The sequence below is a fragment of the Squalius cephalus genome (genome assembly GCF_949319135.1).
Source record: "Squalius cephalus genome assembly, chromosome: 24".
Lineage (NCBI taxonomy): Eukaryota > Metazoa > Chordata > Actinopteri > Cypriniformes > Leuciscidae > Squalius > Squalius cephalus.
The window spans coordinates 7,862,615-7,878,316 of NC_137145.1; the positions used below are offsets into that span (position 1 = coordinate 7,862,615).

At 36.5% G+C, this 15,702-nt stretch overlaps 3 protein-coding genes across 3 annotated transcripts in view; 1 reads left to right on the plus strand and 2 right to left on the minus strand.

Moving 5' to 3' along the window:
• Positions 1-648, minus strand: part of kcnj1b (potassium inwardly rectifying channel subfamily J member 1b) — a 2,226-nt gene extending 1,578 nt beyond the window's left edge. The window contains exon 1 of the mRNA XM_079861708.1: positions 358-648. The gene's annotated coding sequence lies outside the window, so the exon portion shown is untranslated. The remainder of the gene's footprint in view (positions 1-357) is intronic.
• A 4,619-nt stretch (positions 649-5,267) lies between these two features.
• dcps (decapping enzyme, scavenger) lies at positions 5,268-10,270 on the minus strand. Its single transcript, XM_079862086.1, has 6 exons — positions 10,045-10,270; positions 9,464-9,614; positions 8,326-8,471; positions 8,090-8,203; positions 7,888-7,998; positions 5,268-7,232 (listed from the first exon to the last, which is right to left on the minus strand). The coding sequence occupies exons 1-6, from the start codon at positions 10,210-10,212 to the stop codon at positions 6,966-6,968; spliced, it is 957 nt and encodes a 318-aa protein (XP_079718212.1). The 5' UTR covers positions 10,213-10,270; the 3' UTR covers positions 5,268-6,965.
• A 92-nt stretch (positions 10,271-10,362) lies between these two features.
• Positions 10,363-15,616, plus strand: cry5 (cryptochrome circadian regulator 5). Its single transcript, XM_079862274.1, has 11 exons — positions 10,363-10,452; positions 11,532-11,787; positions 11,911-12,105; positions 12,180-12,298; positions 12,380-12,534; positions 13,434-13,574; positions 13,659-13,826; positions 14,555-14,695; positions 14,788-14,939; positions 15,034-15,245; positions 15,361-15,616. The coding sequence occupies exons 2-11, from the start codon at positions 11,573-11,575 to the stop codon at positions 15,417-15,419; spliced, it is 1,557 nt and encodes a 518-aa protein (XP_079718400.1). The 5' UTR covers positions 10,363-10,452; positions 11,532-11,572; the 3' UTR covers positions 15,420-15,616.
• The last annotated feature ends 86 nt before the right edge of the window (positions 15,617-15,702 follow it).

Genomic DNA, 15,702 nt, shown 5'->3' on the forward strand with positions numbered 1-15,702 from the left:
CTCTAAGTGCCATCTGAAATTTTCTTCTAGAATGATCCTTTTTATCAGCTCGTATATTTAAGTTCAGTAAATTCACTTAAATGGCAATGAAAATGACCTATTAATTGTCATTTAAGTGAAATTACTGAACTTAAATATACGAGCTGATAAAAATTATCATTCTAGAAGAAAATTTCAGATGGCACTTAGAGGCTTTTGCATCTGAACTCTTCATATGTTGTTTACAAACCCAAACCTCTGTAGGCAATGAAAGATAAATACTGCAGCTCATAAAACACAGCAAACCACACCAATACAGCAGCGATTGCTTTCTTTGTCACCTATAAATGTGAGTGTGAAAAAGTAAACGCCACATACCTACAAACTGAAAACGTCCCAGCAAACTTCAGTGCTGCTTGAAGTTCAGGCCATGAAGTTCTCCTCTTGAGCATTTAAACATCAGGGTGCTGCTAAAATCCTCAATGAAATGTCCTAATCCCAGGCACATGCCACAGTTTACACACTATAAAGCAAAGACAGCTTAGAAAATGGTTCCAAAAACTAACCTCACATCAGACCTAGAGTTCGCTCACCAACCAACCAACGCAAACCATAAGAAAACATATTAAAGAGCCACTATTATAGCATACGGGACAGGTTTGCATTGAGGGTCAATGTTCCAGTTATCCAAATACCTCCTCAGACCCCCGACTGCAATCAGGGAACCCCGTTTGAAAAGAGGAACCTCAGCAGTGTAGTTCCTCGCTGCTTGTACCCATGGGAACGCAAAGGCTTTGCAGAGAGCAACACAAAGAAAGGGTTGAGTTGAATCACATTTCCAGTCACGCCGATCCACAACTCTGCATTTGCATTTAAATAAACTGATGTGAATGGTTTGAGATTTGATAGTAATTTACAGTGAAGCAAAGTTAACTCCTAAATTTTGTGAAAATGTCCACCTTTTAAGTTTACTACAGTTTTTAAGTTAATCATATGAAAATAAAAGACTTTGGCTTAAGTACTGAATGTAAATAAGCATGGATGTGAGTTTTGGGATGTTCCAAACTCAGGATACTGGGGCAGAAAACTTTTAAAAATGTAATCCCAATCAAAAACTAACATGCATGTAATTCAAAACTTCACTCAAACACACAGAGCCGCTCAGGTAAAGAGAAGCTGACAGACACAAATACCACTTATCTCACATGTGGCCACAATAACTTCCTCCGTAACACTTGCAGAAAGATAAACCTCAGATTGGCAAACATTGTCAAACCACACTCAAATCTCATGCGTAAATCATTACAGAGAAAGAAAGTTGTTTATTTAAATACTGCAGCTCAAACAATAGAGCACTGCGCTAGCAACAGCAAAGTCAAGTGTTTCATTCCCATATAGATAAACACGTACACACATATATACTGTACATACACACACACACACACACATATATATATATATATATATATATATATATATATATATATATATATATATACAGTACAGGCCAAAAGTTTGGACACATTACTATTTTTAATGTTTTTGAAAGAAGTTTCTTCTGCTCATCAAGCCTGCATTTATTTGATCAAAAATACAGAAAAAAATGTAATATTGTGATATATTATTACAATATAAAATAATTGGTTTTCAATTTATTATACTTTAAATTATCATTTATTTCGGTGATGCAAAGCTGAATTTTCAGGATCATTACTCCAGTCTTCAGTGTCACATGTGACATCCAGTCAATCACATGATCCTTTAGAAATCATTCTAATGTTCTGATTTATTATGAGTGTTGGAAACAGTTCTGCTGCCTAATATATTTGATGAATAAAAGGTTAAAAAGAACTGCATTTATTCAAAATAAAAACAATTTTTTTTAAATATAAATCTTCTTTATTATCACTTTTTATCAATCCTTGCTGAATAAAATTATTGATTTATTTTAAAAAAAAATAAAGAAAAAAATTACTGACCCCAAATTACTGACCAGTAGTGTATATTGTTGTTATAAAAGATTTCTATCTTGAAAACATTTGCTTCATTTTTTCTTTTTTTTTTTTTTTATTCATCAAAGTATCCTCAAAAAGTATCACAGGTTATGAAAAAATATTAAGCAGCAGAACTGTTTCCAACTTTGATAATGAATCATCATATTAGAATGATTTCTAAAGGATCATTTGATAGACTGGAGTAATGATCCTGAAAATTCAGCTTTGCATCACCGAAATAAATGATAATTTAAAGTATAATAAATTGAAAACCAATTATTTTAAATTGTAATAATATATCACAATATTACATTTTTTTCTGTATTTTTGATCAAATAAATGCAGGCTTGATGAGCAGAAGAAACTTCTTTCAAAAACATTAAAAATAGTAATGTGTCCAAACTTTTGGCCTGTACTGTATATATATATATATATATATATATATATATATATATATATATATATATACATACATTAGTGCTGTCAAAGATTAATCGCTTCTAAACTTTGTAAATAAATGTGTATGTGATGATATAAATAAATGAGTGTCATGTTTGACTGCATGTTAGAAATATGGTCAAAAGAGTGGTCCAAATAGTTAAGAGAAGATATCATCGCCCTTCACAAACAAGGAACAGGATACAAAAAGTCGAAATGTTCCTTGAGACACCATTGGAAGCATAGTTTGCAAGTTCAGAGTTAAAGGAACAGTGATTACACAACCTGAACGGGGCAGAAAAAGGAACGGCTGCTACCAGATTTTTGAGAAGGCAAGTTCAGAAAAACCCGTGAGTGACTGCAAAAGACCTGCGGCAAGACTTGGTGGAAACATGCACTGAGGTTTCAGCTTGCACAGTAAGGCGCGTACTAAACGAACGCCAGAACTCCAAGACTTACACCAGAAGTGGCGGTTTAAAGAAGGCGGTTGCAGCACGTAAACCCAAGAATATTACTGAACTGGGAGTCATTGCTCATGAGTCATTAAAAGTTTCATTTTCAGTTGACTTTCACTTTATTTTGCCAATAAATCTGATTTGTAATGGGGGTTGAACAATTTTGATTACAACTGTATGTGTGTGAATATATATATATTTACAAAAATAATAATACTGCAGCTCAAATGGAGCATGGCGTTTGATTCCCATTGTTACATAGTACTTTTCCACACATACAGATAGACTGAAGCATATCTCCATCGATTATGCAGCTGACACTCGGACGCTAATGTTAGGCACGTCGTGACCTTCCAGGTCGCAGATTTGGGTTGCTGGGCGCCAGCATGTCCAGAACAACAACTCAGTCAATCTCCAATAATGCCAGTGGTTAACCTGTAACCAAGAAGACTAACACACACACACACACACAGCTTCCTCAAGGTTGGATTTGGCCAGGCTCTAACTAAACAGGAGAGTATTCTCAAAACATCAAGATAATACATTATTTCTCTCAAGGAGAGCTACACTTGAGTCTAACTGGAAAGTAAGGCTTTAACAAAGAGATGGTCCCTTAAACTCTAGACTTCATTGACCCCTGTGACCATAGTTGTCAGAGTACCTTAGAAAAACAGATGCATGTATTGACATGTTGAAGACCTTTCTCAAACAAAACAAAACTGGAAGCCGGGCTAAATGAGCAAGCACTGTTACTGTATTCAGACATCAAATACAGACATTAGAGAATACATGAAAAGAACATTTCAGTAATCACACTGGCAACTTCTATAACAAAGTAAAATCTCACAAGCCTAGAGAAGTCATTCAACTTATGACATTTAGAGGAAAAATATTGATGAATACCTTGATTATAATCACTTATTACATATACATTGAAGCAGCAGTTTATTCAAAAATCCACACCCTTCACCATAGATGTGTGGAATCCAAATGTCTGAGAGCAAACTGAAAATCTCATTTAAAACCAGAACATTTTCAAAGAAACATTATCTGGTAAAATACAGAATTGTTTTCCAATTGCTAAGCATCATTCACTTTGCAAATATTGTACAAAAGGGCAGACTTGTTCCCATTTAATTTGTAATCAAAAATTATAATAATACAATATAATAAAATATTTTAGGATACACAAATTAATTGAAATAAATGATAAAATATTACAAATTCCAAAATAAACATGCTCACTAGCAGTCTTAGATATTTGGACTGTATTTCAATTGAAAAAATAACAATGGGATGTACAACATCTACGTAGTGATGCAGCCTGGAATTAAACCACAGCATGTTCATTCATTTGGCCAGAGGAGAATTGGACCCTGAGCTTTCTGTTTGCATCACTGAATCATTATTTTCCTGTTAATCACAGTAAAGCTGCTTTGAAGCAATCTGTATTGTATGAAGCGCTATATAAATAAAGGTGACTTAAAAGTTCCCACTTTGACAACAGTCAAGCTACATCACATTTAACTTCAATATGTATATATATAAAATAATTTACAAAAAGCATTGTTCTGAACTGGAGAGTGATATATGGATATGGAGAGGCTCAGACAGCAACACTCGTGTGGTATAATTATGTAATTGTTCTGGAGAGCCTCCGAAGGCCATTTAAAAGCTCTTAAGGAGTTTTAAACTCTTCTCTGGAATTTTCTGTCTAAATATTGAATATTGCTGCCAAACACAGCAGATAAGTAATAAGACCTGGTAATTACGGGGAAATAATGAACATATAACAAGGAGCTAAAGCCACATGAGTGGGAGCACACAAGAGCTTTAGCTAGTGACAACAATGAAATTAGCAGTAGCCAAGCCAGATGCATCGAAACCCTTAAGGAAAGAAAACCATTAGTTATATTTGTACTCTTACTAAAGGCTTTCTCAAAGGGATTTGTTGCGACTGGCTTCAGGTGCTTTAGAGGGAACAACACAAAGATGAGAATCATCTCAACATTAGTCAAGTCTGGATGTCAAGCTGTAATGAGAATGATTGAGAGGTGCAGGTGGGAAACCCTCATCATTTGCTGTCCCTCATGTCGTTCCAAACCTGATTTTTATCCGAAAATAATTAACATAGATGACTATAAGGTCCAAATAGGCCAAAAAAAACTATTCCAAGACGTCTAAAGCTGCTAATGACAGATTTTCATTTTTGAGTGAACCGTTTGTTTCCTTTAAAGGGGACATATCATGCTAAATCCACTTTTTTAGCCCTTAAATGCATTTTGTTGTATATTTGGAGTGTTTAGAAGTACAGAAAAGTTGAAATTATTCTCTTCAGGTGCTTCGTTGATATTTTTATATTCTGTTTTGGCCTTATTTTTCAACCTGTTCAGATTTTTCTGTAATCTATGACGTTTTGTGAACTATTACGTCACAGTATTTGCAGCGGAACTGCCAAATAAGGACATTGACTTCCAGCTCAACACTTCGAGCAATCCGCCATTTTTATTTCTCGCTGCAATTTTGTAGTCCAAGCTAAAAGATGCAGAAGTTACGAGAGGGTAAGTTAAAATGTTCGGTTGTTGGATGTAGTAACCCACACGCTTCATTACACCGTCTAATGTAGATTGTGACAGGGCGCATGTTTAACTGAAAGAACGAGCAGAGAGAGAGAGACCCGGTCGCGCGCACGCACTCTCTCTCTCTTCGGAGCCAAACTAGACGCTGTCTTGCTCTCTCTCCCTCGCACATATTAATCAAAATAAATCGACACGGTGGTAAAAGGTCGGAAGACCAAAGTTTCATGTGTAAATACAGTAACACACCATTGCGATACATCCATATGAAGACGTTGTTCTGCAGGTTCGTCGTCTTCATTTTCATCTCGCTCCGGCTCCGACTCCGGCTCGAACATGTAAGGCTGGCTGGACAAGTCTTCCAATGTTGACATTTTGTTAATAACGTGTGAATAAAAAGTTTCTGTGCCGCTAGATAATCGTATCTCTGCTATCAAACTACAAAAATGGCCGAACGGGGTGGAGTTGAACCTCTGCAACCTGGAGAGGGGGCGGGGTATGAAGTGTCTCAATTGTATTTAAAGAGACCGCACCAAACGATTTGCTCTCAGACGCACATCAGAAAAGGGGTAGAAAAGGGGCCTGTGGAGCTATAATAATGAGGAATTCAGACCCAAGCATTGCAGTTCCGCTTTATATAGACTACAAATGTATGATTTATATGTAAAAAGGAACGATTTAAAAGCATGATATGTCTCCTTTAAAAAGAGAATTGATATTCAAAAGAGAAATAATTCTATCCTGTGATTCCCTGTGAATAGAGGGCATTGTAAGACTTTGATTATGTAAAGCGTAACAGTGAAATCTTCTTTAAAAACTCATTGTTAAACCACATAAACAAGCAGCACATAAACAAACTTTGAACAGTCAATCCTGTTTTTCTGCAGTGGAGTTTTAGACTTTTTCTGCCTCTCTATCCCTGGATTTACAATGAGCTCTGATCCAAAGAACTACGTTTGTTGACAAAAACAATCTGCAACTGAAAAGCAAAAACAGTATCAGTTGTGTTGCACTCATGATATTTTACTCTTCATGCTTCTTAGACTGATATTAAGCCAGTAGGTTTCATTCATTTCTTCAGACATTTTAAAAACAGCGCAGGAGCTACACAGCGACCCGCTGCTCTGTCAGTCTCAGCCAAATCTCTTTAAAGGACCCCTAAAACCTCAAAGAATAAGGCCTGGAACCCCTCTGGCTCCGATTCTGCTTTAAAATTAATTACCACGTCGCACCACAGACAGGCGCACAGCCTGACCAAAAAATTACGGTTTTGGGTTGAATCCACACAATCACCTACAGCATGACAGACAAGACACAACTAAATGATTTAAAAACAATCAGTACTTTATTAAAATGCAGAATAAAAATGTATTAAAATCGGATTTAGACAAAACCACATGACAAAACATGACCACATTACACTACACAGAGTGGATCTGTGCACTTAAACCTGCAATTACGACATCATAACATTAATAAACAAGTAAAAAAGATTGAAGTTCCCCAAAAAAAAAAACAGGTCTCTAGAGTTTCCCGGCCTCTTTGAACTTGAGGAGCAGGGCATCATCGGCACGCAGTGGGAACGCCAGGCTACGGTTGTGATAGTAACTGGAATCTGCCTGCAAGTTCTGAATGACATCGGAAAGCAGGTGGGCTCTTTCCACTCCACTTCCTGGAGCGTTGTACTCCAGCGAGGTGAAATGGACGTGGAGGTGATAGTACGACGGTTGATAGTGGAAATAAACGCGCAGTTTGCTCGGAGGGACGCCGTACTGCCGCTGAATGGCGTCCTGTGGACATAGACAAGACTTGAATTTCAATTTGACGTACGCAGCCATGCTACACCTCACAAATGTACTTGGAAAAATCTGGCTGTTGTTTTTGGGGATTTTGAGATTGTGCTTTTGTGATATGCTGCAGGCTGGAATCAAACTGTTATCTTACACAGGATCACCACAGATCAACATCCGTAGTTTTTATTTTTTAAAGAAATAAATACTTTTATTCTGAAAGGAAGCATTAAATTGAATAAAACTGACAATAAATAATTTCACAATACTTGTGTTTTTTCTGCATTTTTGATCACATAAATGCCATCTTGGTGAACATAAAAGGCTTACCAACCCCGAACTATGTGGTAACCACTGCGCCACATACTTTTAAAAAGCAAGTACACATTTACATTTAATCAATTAAATGTTTGGCCGTTTTTGTCCAAAACGACTTGCAAGTGAGAACAATAGAAGCAATCTAATCAACAAGAGGGCAACAGAATGTAAGTCCTGTGCCCATTGAAAGGTGTTTTTTTTTTTTTTTTTTTTTAAATGGGTCTACATGTTCAGATTAACAGTGACATCTAGTGGACAACAGAATAACAGTTCCACTTTCTTCACTGTAAACGAAAATCATTTGTCGATGAATTTGACAGATGAATCTATAGCTCACCTCTCCTTTACTGCGAATGTTTGTGAGTAATGGCAGGTGCTCTGATGTAAGATCCCTCAAACTTTTAACATCCCTCCGGTGGACGATGGCAAGCAAATACAGGTCTTGTAGCTGGAGAGTTAAGGAAACAATCATTGATTTTCAATTGGCCTTTTATTCATGGATTCTCAAATATTCTGACACAGATTCATCGCAAATTCACCTGCTTTTGATCCCACTTGAAATCGGGCAACAAAAGAAATCCAGTAACAGGGTCTGGGTCCTCGAAAACAATCCGATCAGCCTCAGCTTTCTTCTCCAATATATTGTGGACCCACTGAAATTAAAAATGGAACATAGGCAGTGCAGTTATAAGCTGTATGTAATGTGTATATGTGTGTGTGTGAGTGTATAAGGAATAAGAGTGAAATGAAGGGTCAGAGGTCACTGAAGCCTCACCTGCACACTGAAGCTCTGGCTGCTGATGTACGGTAAGGTGAGGTTACGATAATCCTCCCCTGATTCTTCAACTAGTAAAAGCTCCTGATGTAAATACTTCTTAACATGCTTCTCTGTCGCAGGGCAAATCACTGTTGTTTTGATTTCTGGCACAAAAAAGTCATGGTCATAAATCAACCTTCAAATGGACTTTTGGTTTAACTTGTGATGATGTGGATTTTGTACATTGCATGTAATAGAGCCTTGGACTTTCAACAAGCAGTCATGCAAGTTTTTCAATAATTAAATTGAAGGAACTTGTCGTGAAGGTGATGGCAGCAGTGCTGGGTACAGTGATTCTGTGTTATAACAAAAAGGACAATTTGTGCATAAATACCAAATTAATTGGAAACGTGACTTACATTCAAAGGGAAAAGTGTCAAGTTTAATTCCACCAATTTTAACACTTTTTAAAAATGTATTATAGAGGGGATGTTAAAGTTCTTGCAAATTAAAAATTTCATTTATAAAAATTCTGAATTACATTTAAAGTTAGTTTTTAAAGCATTTTTCTTGTCTTAATCAATATTAAGACAGAAAAGTTCCTTATTGAAGAATCACATAAAATTAGATAAAAACAAAAATATAACAAATGGCAAGTGGATTTCTCAAATATTAAATGATAAACAGCATAAATATATATTTAACCAAAAATGTATGACCTTTTGATGGAAATAAATGTTGTGATGTAATTTCCATCAAAAGGTGCATCAGTTTTTGGTCAAGATCTTGTATTGACAATGCAAGAGTCCAGCACTCTGTAAAGTCTGAAAATATATATGTTAATTGAATAAAAAAGGTTTCTGACAGGGTTAAAAGCAGCACAATCTAATAAAACATGCTTCAATGAGAAAGAGTTTTGACAGAAAGAACATGTTGGTGGATCTTCTCCTAATATTAAAAACGTGTGTCGTCATCATGGCCTATTCTGCAACGGGCATAAACAATCTGGTCCCATCGGTTTGAGATTTGATAGAAACTTCTTCCAACATTGGGGCTGATTTCCTGAAGTTGGTTCATAGTATATAAATCCCCTTCTGTTTGCCATTTGGTATTAATATATGGACAAACAGAGGCTGGTGAAAACATCTAATCCTACCATTCAGGTGTGCTGGCGCCTGCAGCTGGTATGTGCTGTACACGTCATTCTTCATCTCCAGCTGGAGTTGACTGCTCTTCAGTAACTCAGACAGTGTGTCCTGTCTGATGGGAGTTTTCTCCAGGATCACAACAGCATCCTGATCCTTCACCTAGGAAACACAACATATGTCAAGGATTTCAAGTCATTTAAACATGTATTCCAACTAACTTACCTAGTGAACATTTCTTTGCTAGCAGGTAACCCTATAAGTACTATTCCTAGTTATACTAGTCGGTTTTAAATTAATTCTAGCAATCATTCCGACTAGTTAGATATAACACTTTAAAAAATAAAGTTATCAATCCATAAAATATACATTTTAGGACTATGAGCATTTGGCTTAGTGTTTATAAATACGTTCTAACATTTAACAAATAACTACTAGAAAAGTACCTTAGAAATAAATACTGTTACCCAGTAACGTTACTAGTAAATCTGTAATTAGTAACAGATAAGTAAAAAGATTAGTTAGTGATTTCTAATGGTAACGTTAGTTAGTTATTTCCCAGAGTGTTTTCTCGTCTCTCTCCTGCACACACCTTCCCATGAATGAAGATGTTCTTCTCCCGCGAACATTCACGCAGAATGCGGGTGATTTCAAAGTCCGAGACCGGGCTGTCGGATGATCGTTCTCCCGCGTCTCCGCGTTCATTGACCGCGTCTGTTTTAAGTCTTTTAGCAGCTCCGTCGTTCTCGCTTTCCGCCATTATTAACCCGCTGGAAATCAACCAATCAAGATTCACTGTGGGAAACACACGGAAAAAATAAACCTCTGCGCATGTCCCACCGACCGCATCCTGATTGGTTAGCATGGACGTGCCTTGGCTTGTAAACAGTCTCTGATTGGCTGATCTTTTGAGGCACGTGCTGCTGAATTTTTACATCTTTTGTAACATCAAGAAAGCTGTTACAAAACGCCAGCGAGACTTCACGTAACCTGAAAACGCGTAAGTACTGATGTTTTTTATAGGTTAAAATAGCTATAGACTAGTTAGTTTAGTTATACTGCACAATTGACTCAGAATGTGTGATTGTATTTGGTTGCAGAGACTTTAAACACAACCGGAGGAAAGAAAATGCTTGTTGCAAAATAGTAATACTCTGTGTCTGTGTAACTTACTGGCAAAGTTTTGAATCAGATCGATTGCATACTAATAATATTAACAACAACAATAATAGTAGTAGTAATACTAATAATGTCAAGGTACATTAGAGTCAGAAATTAATTTCATTGTGTCTAAAACTACATTTTGATTTCTAATAAGCTATCAGACTCATGTTGCAATACTGAATACTGTTTCCACTCAAAAATTTAGCAGCACAATAGTTTTAAACATTGATAATAATTATAAATGTTTCTTGAGCAAATAAGCGTATTATAATGATTTCTGAAGGATTATGTGACACTGAAGACTGGAGTAATGATGATGAAAATTCTGCTTTACCATCACAGAATAATAAATTACATTTAATGTATATATTTGAAACGATATGTATTGTAAAACGGGATATACAAATAAGCGTGAATGGAATTGAAAAATATAGTACAATTGAAAGCGCAACTATTAGAGCTACAAGACTTATGTTGCGGTACTGAATATTCAACTAATGAAATGCCTTTAGCAATATTAATATACAGTTGAAATCTCATTTTAAGTGAAGTATGCTTTCAATAGAAAATGGCAGTTCAGACAAAAAGTGAAATGAGCTCAAAGTGAGAGCCAGAAATGAAAGATACTGATTTGAGGTAGACATGGATTTGATCAGATTTTTGTTTATATATATATTATAAAAAGTTCATTTCCATTCAAACCTCTTAATTTCATTTTAAAACAATTAAACAAAAAAAAAAGAGAGAAAAGGGGGAAATTAACAAAATATCAAGCAAAAAATACAAAACAGAAATTATTAATATTATGAAAATATTTCTATTGAAGTCCATTTTAAAACCAACATTTGAAAAACATTATAGAACACATTTGTGTAAATGGACTTTTGTGTAAAAAACAACAACTATTTATACCAGTTTCTACAGTGTCCTTTTGACTACGCGTGCCGAACACGACCATGAGCCAAAACTCCATTCACTGGTTCCGCAAAGGACTGCGTCTACATGATAACCCTGCTCTGATCGCTGCCCTGAAAGACTGTAGACACATCTACCCCCTGTTCCTGCTGGACCCCTGGTACTCCACTAACACTCACATCGGCATCAATCAATGGAGATTTCTGCTGGAAGCTCTCAAAGACCTGGACTCCAGTCTGAAGAAACTCAACTCCAGGTGGGGAGGGGGAAAAACTATTCTAAGACAAACTAAAGATGGGGTGGAGGTTTGAGCTAAGGGTCAAATGTGGACAAATATGTTTTTCTCAAGCATGTTTTGTGTAATTTCTTGTTCCTCTAGGCTGTTTGTTGTCAGTGGGCCGCCCACAGAGGTCCTTCCAAAGCTCTTTGAGAAATGGAAGATCACTCGGTTGACTTTTGAGGTTGATACGGAGCCGTACAGTCAGAGCAGAGACAAGGAAGTCATGAAGTTGGCCAAGGAATATGGCGTGGAAGCTATTCCAAAGATTTCTCACACTCTCCACAACATTGACAGGTAATGCGTCATAATTTGTAAATCATATTATGATAAAGATTTGCACAGAAACACTCACCTGCTTTTTCATACAGAATTATCAACGAGAACAACGGCCAGACTCCTCTGACTTACGTTCGCTTCCAAAGTGTGCTGAAAGCCATCGGACCCCCTAAAAAACCTGTTCCTGCTCCAACCAAAGAGGACATGAAAGGTATCCGCCCCGGACAGCATACTGAATGAGATTCGATTGTTGCTGGTTTTCTCTCCTTCATTATGCCTCTTTCTCTGGAAGGTGTGTCCACTCCATTTTCTGAGGACCATGAAGAGAAGTTTGGAATTCCAACGCTTGAAGATCTTGGATTGGATACATCATCCCTAGGACCAGATCTGTTCCCGGGGGGTGAACAGGAAGCTCTGCGCAGACTGGATGAGCACATGCAGAGAACGGTACATGCCCCAACACCTTTCAGTGCATATTACCGAAATCACGTTCTGTCTTTTGAATTTACTTCACAACCGTTAAAAAAAAAACGTTCTATATACTATGAATATGGGTAGTACGAATGAAATTCGGATGTACTACATCTGCCATGTTGTTACTGTCATGTGACCTACCAGCGTCAGTTACGCCGCTTAACTGCCATTCATAAATCCTCTCCCGTGGCCTCATGGGATAGTAAAGTGTCCAGTGAATGCGCACTTCAGAATCTCAGTCAAAATAGCAGGTCATCCGCGGACTTTTCGCCTCGTTTTTCAAATATTCGGATACTACTCTTCTTCTTTTTTTTTTGCATAATATATAGTAGGGAAATATTCGATTTCAGAACCACGTCCAGACTATGAAACTTAGAAAAGTCAGACATAAAAAATAATGAATAGTACTCATTTCTTTAACACCTAACTATAAATTTGACCTTAAGATAAAATATGTAAATATATATATATATATATGTGTGTGTGTTTGTGTGTGTATAATATACTAATAATATATATTTATAAATGATATTTAAAAAAAAAAATAGTACAAAAACTTTTTATAGTATAAATCAATAAGATTTTAATATTGTTAGAATAGGCTTCATATGATACATAAAAATGCATATACATATTAGTTCCCACTCTAAATGTCTTGGTAAAATTCAATTTCAATTTTTAATTAATTTAATTTAATAATTAAAGTTCATTTTAATTGTGTGCTGTATCATATTTTATACAAATATTTTCAATCAATAAAATTAAATCTTAAGCATAAGTATCTTTAATCAAGCAAAATAATCGATTTGAAATATCAATAACAATATAATCTTGCCATATGTTTTTTTGTTTTGTTTTTTGTCTTTTTGCAGTGGTGGGTGTGCAAGTTTGAAAAACCACAGACGTCCCCCAACGCCTTGATCCCCAGCACCACTGTCCTGAGCCCCTATGTCCGGTTCGGCTGCTTGTCTGCGCGCACCTTCTGGTGGAGGCTCACAGACGTGTACAGAGGGGTACGTCAGGTGTCTCGCGCATGACCTGAGCCGCTAGCAGTTGTTTAACAGTTCCCCTAACAGATTGTGATGTGTCTCTTGCAGAAGAAGCACTCTGAACCTCCGGTTTCCCTGCATGGTCAGCTGCTGTGGAGAGAATTTTTCTACACGACTGGCGTCGGGATCCCAAACTTCAACAGAATGGAAGGAAACCCTCACTGTGTGCAGGTGGACTGGGATAACAATCCTGAGCACCTCGCTGCATGGAGAGAGGTAAAGTGAAGCTGTTGTCCTTTTTTGATTGTATTAAAATGTATGCATTGTAAGTAGTATTATTGTAATGTATTAAAAACTTAATTATATAGTGGTGCACCAGTATTTTAGCAACCAATAATATTTGGCTGAAAATTAATTTGTGGTTTCAGCCGAAAAAGTTTTAAAAAGGACGAAATCACTAACGGAAACCACGTGTTTTGACATGTCTATTCCATGCACAGTCACACAGTGTGGATAAGCTACAACAGGTAAACATGTCAGCCGACATGTTTGGGTTGACAAAATCATTTTGATGGACTGTATTCAGTTGATATGTGAACAAATCTTTAATAAACATTACCATCCAATAATTGCAATGAGCTTTGTACTATAAAAGTTGGCTAAAAAGAAACTCTAAAGATATTTTGCTAACAATATTCACTATATTACATTTATCATTCTATTTTTACTTAACCTGTTAGTGACGTCTTGACACAGATTAATTCAAACATACATTAAACAATCATGAATACAAGTTCGAAACTGTTAAAACTGTTTAAATTTCAACAAATAATATTAAGCCTATATTAAAACTGCCTTGTGAGCGAAAACAAATTTTACTTACAGCTCTGATTTTATTTGAGTGTTTATTTGATTAATTAATTGATTATTAATCAATCATTTCAGTTTCGGTAAAAAATAATTTTCGGTTGATGTTTACTGAAGACGTGCATGTGTGATTTCAGGCTCGGACCGGTTTCCCGTTCATTGATGCCATCATGACACAGTTACGTCAGGAGGGCTGGATCCATCATCTGGCCCGGCATGCGGTCGCCTGTTTCCTGACCCGAGGAGACTTGTGGATAAGCTGGGAGGAGGGCCAAAAGGTTTGAGGACCAGCTATAGTATAGGACAATACAGATAGATGAGATATATAATCATATAAACCTGCTGTGTGTCTGCTCACTGTCATCCGAAGGTGTTTGAGGAGTTGCTGCTGGATGCTGATTGGTCGTTAAATGCAGCAAACTGGCAGTGGCTCTCAGCCAGCGCGTTCTTCCATCAGTACTTCAGGGTTTACTCTCCCATCGCCTTTGGCAAGAAAACCGACAAAAATGGGGATTACATCAAGTTCGGTTTCTTTTTTACATTCTGTTCTGTTTTAAAAGTATCCGTGAAACAACTACTTACTAAATACTAACTCAACTCTCCTCACTTCTACCAGGAAATACCTTCCGCTGCTGAAGAAATTCCCTGCTGAGTACATATATGAACCCTGGAAAGCTCCTCGGAGCATTCAGGAGAGAGCAGGGTGCATTGTGGGAAAAGATTACCCTCGTCCTATTGTGGAGCATGAAGTTGTCCATAAAAAGAATATTCAGAGAATGAAAGCAGCATATGCAAAGCGCTCTCCAGAGGACAAACCTATCACTAAAGGTAATTATTTAGACCTAAAATATTGATATTATTCACATATATATTATCTTCTGATGAGTTTCTTGACTCAAATAGACACTTTTGTCTGAGTTTGATTCTTGTTTTCTCTGTCCAGGTGTGAAACGCAAAGTGACACCTATCAATGACATGCTTGAGAAGAAGGCAAAGAGATAAAGCTGGACTCTCTCATCCTGAATATTGATATACTGTGTTCCTCTATGGGTCAATTATGGTTCTTTATACTCTTTATAACTTTGATACATATGTGATGCAAAATTTTAAAAGATTGTTTAGCTGTCATGGTTCTTATACTAAAGAAATAGTTTTGCATGCTGTAAATGTGCACTTTAAATACAAAGTGTTAATGTTTCAGATTTTCTGCAAAGTGTTTTTTTTTTATTCTGTATTAATTTCATACATACACATATGTACACACACTTTAAAGAAAAGCAGAAAA

Bases quoted from the DNA above. Each gene is read 5' to 3' on its own strand.
- cry5 (XM_079862274.1), top strand. From the start codon at position 11,573: ATGAGCCAAAACTCCATTCACTGGTTCCGCAAAGGACTGCGTCTACAT. The intron at 12,106-12,179 runs GTAATGCGTCAT...TTTTTCATACAG, and splicing joins ACTCTCCACAACATTGACAG to AATTATCAACGAGAACAACG. The intron at 15,246-15,360 runs GTAATTATTTAG...TTCTCTGTCCAG, and splicing joins GGACAAACCTATCACTAAAG to GTGTGAAACGCAAAGTGACA.
- dcps (XM_079862086.1), bottom strand. From the start codon at position 10,212: ATGGCGGAAAGCGAGAACGACGGAGCTGCTAAAAGACTTAAAACAGAC. The intron at 8,472-9,463 runs GTAGGATTAGAT...TTTTTGTGCCAG, and splicing joins GGCGCCAGCACACCTGAATG to AAATCAAAACAACAGTGATT. The intron at 8,204-8,325 runs GTGAGGCTTCAG...TTTTAATTTCAG, and splicing joins GCCAGAGCTTCAGTGTGCAG to TGGGTCCACAATATATTGGA.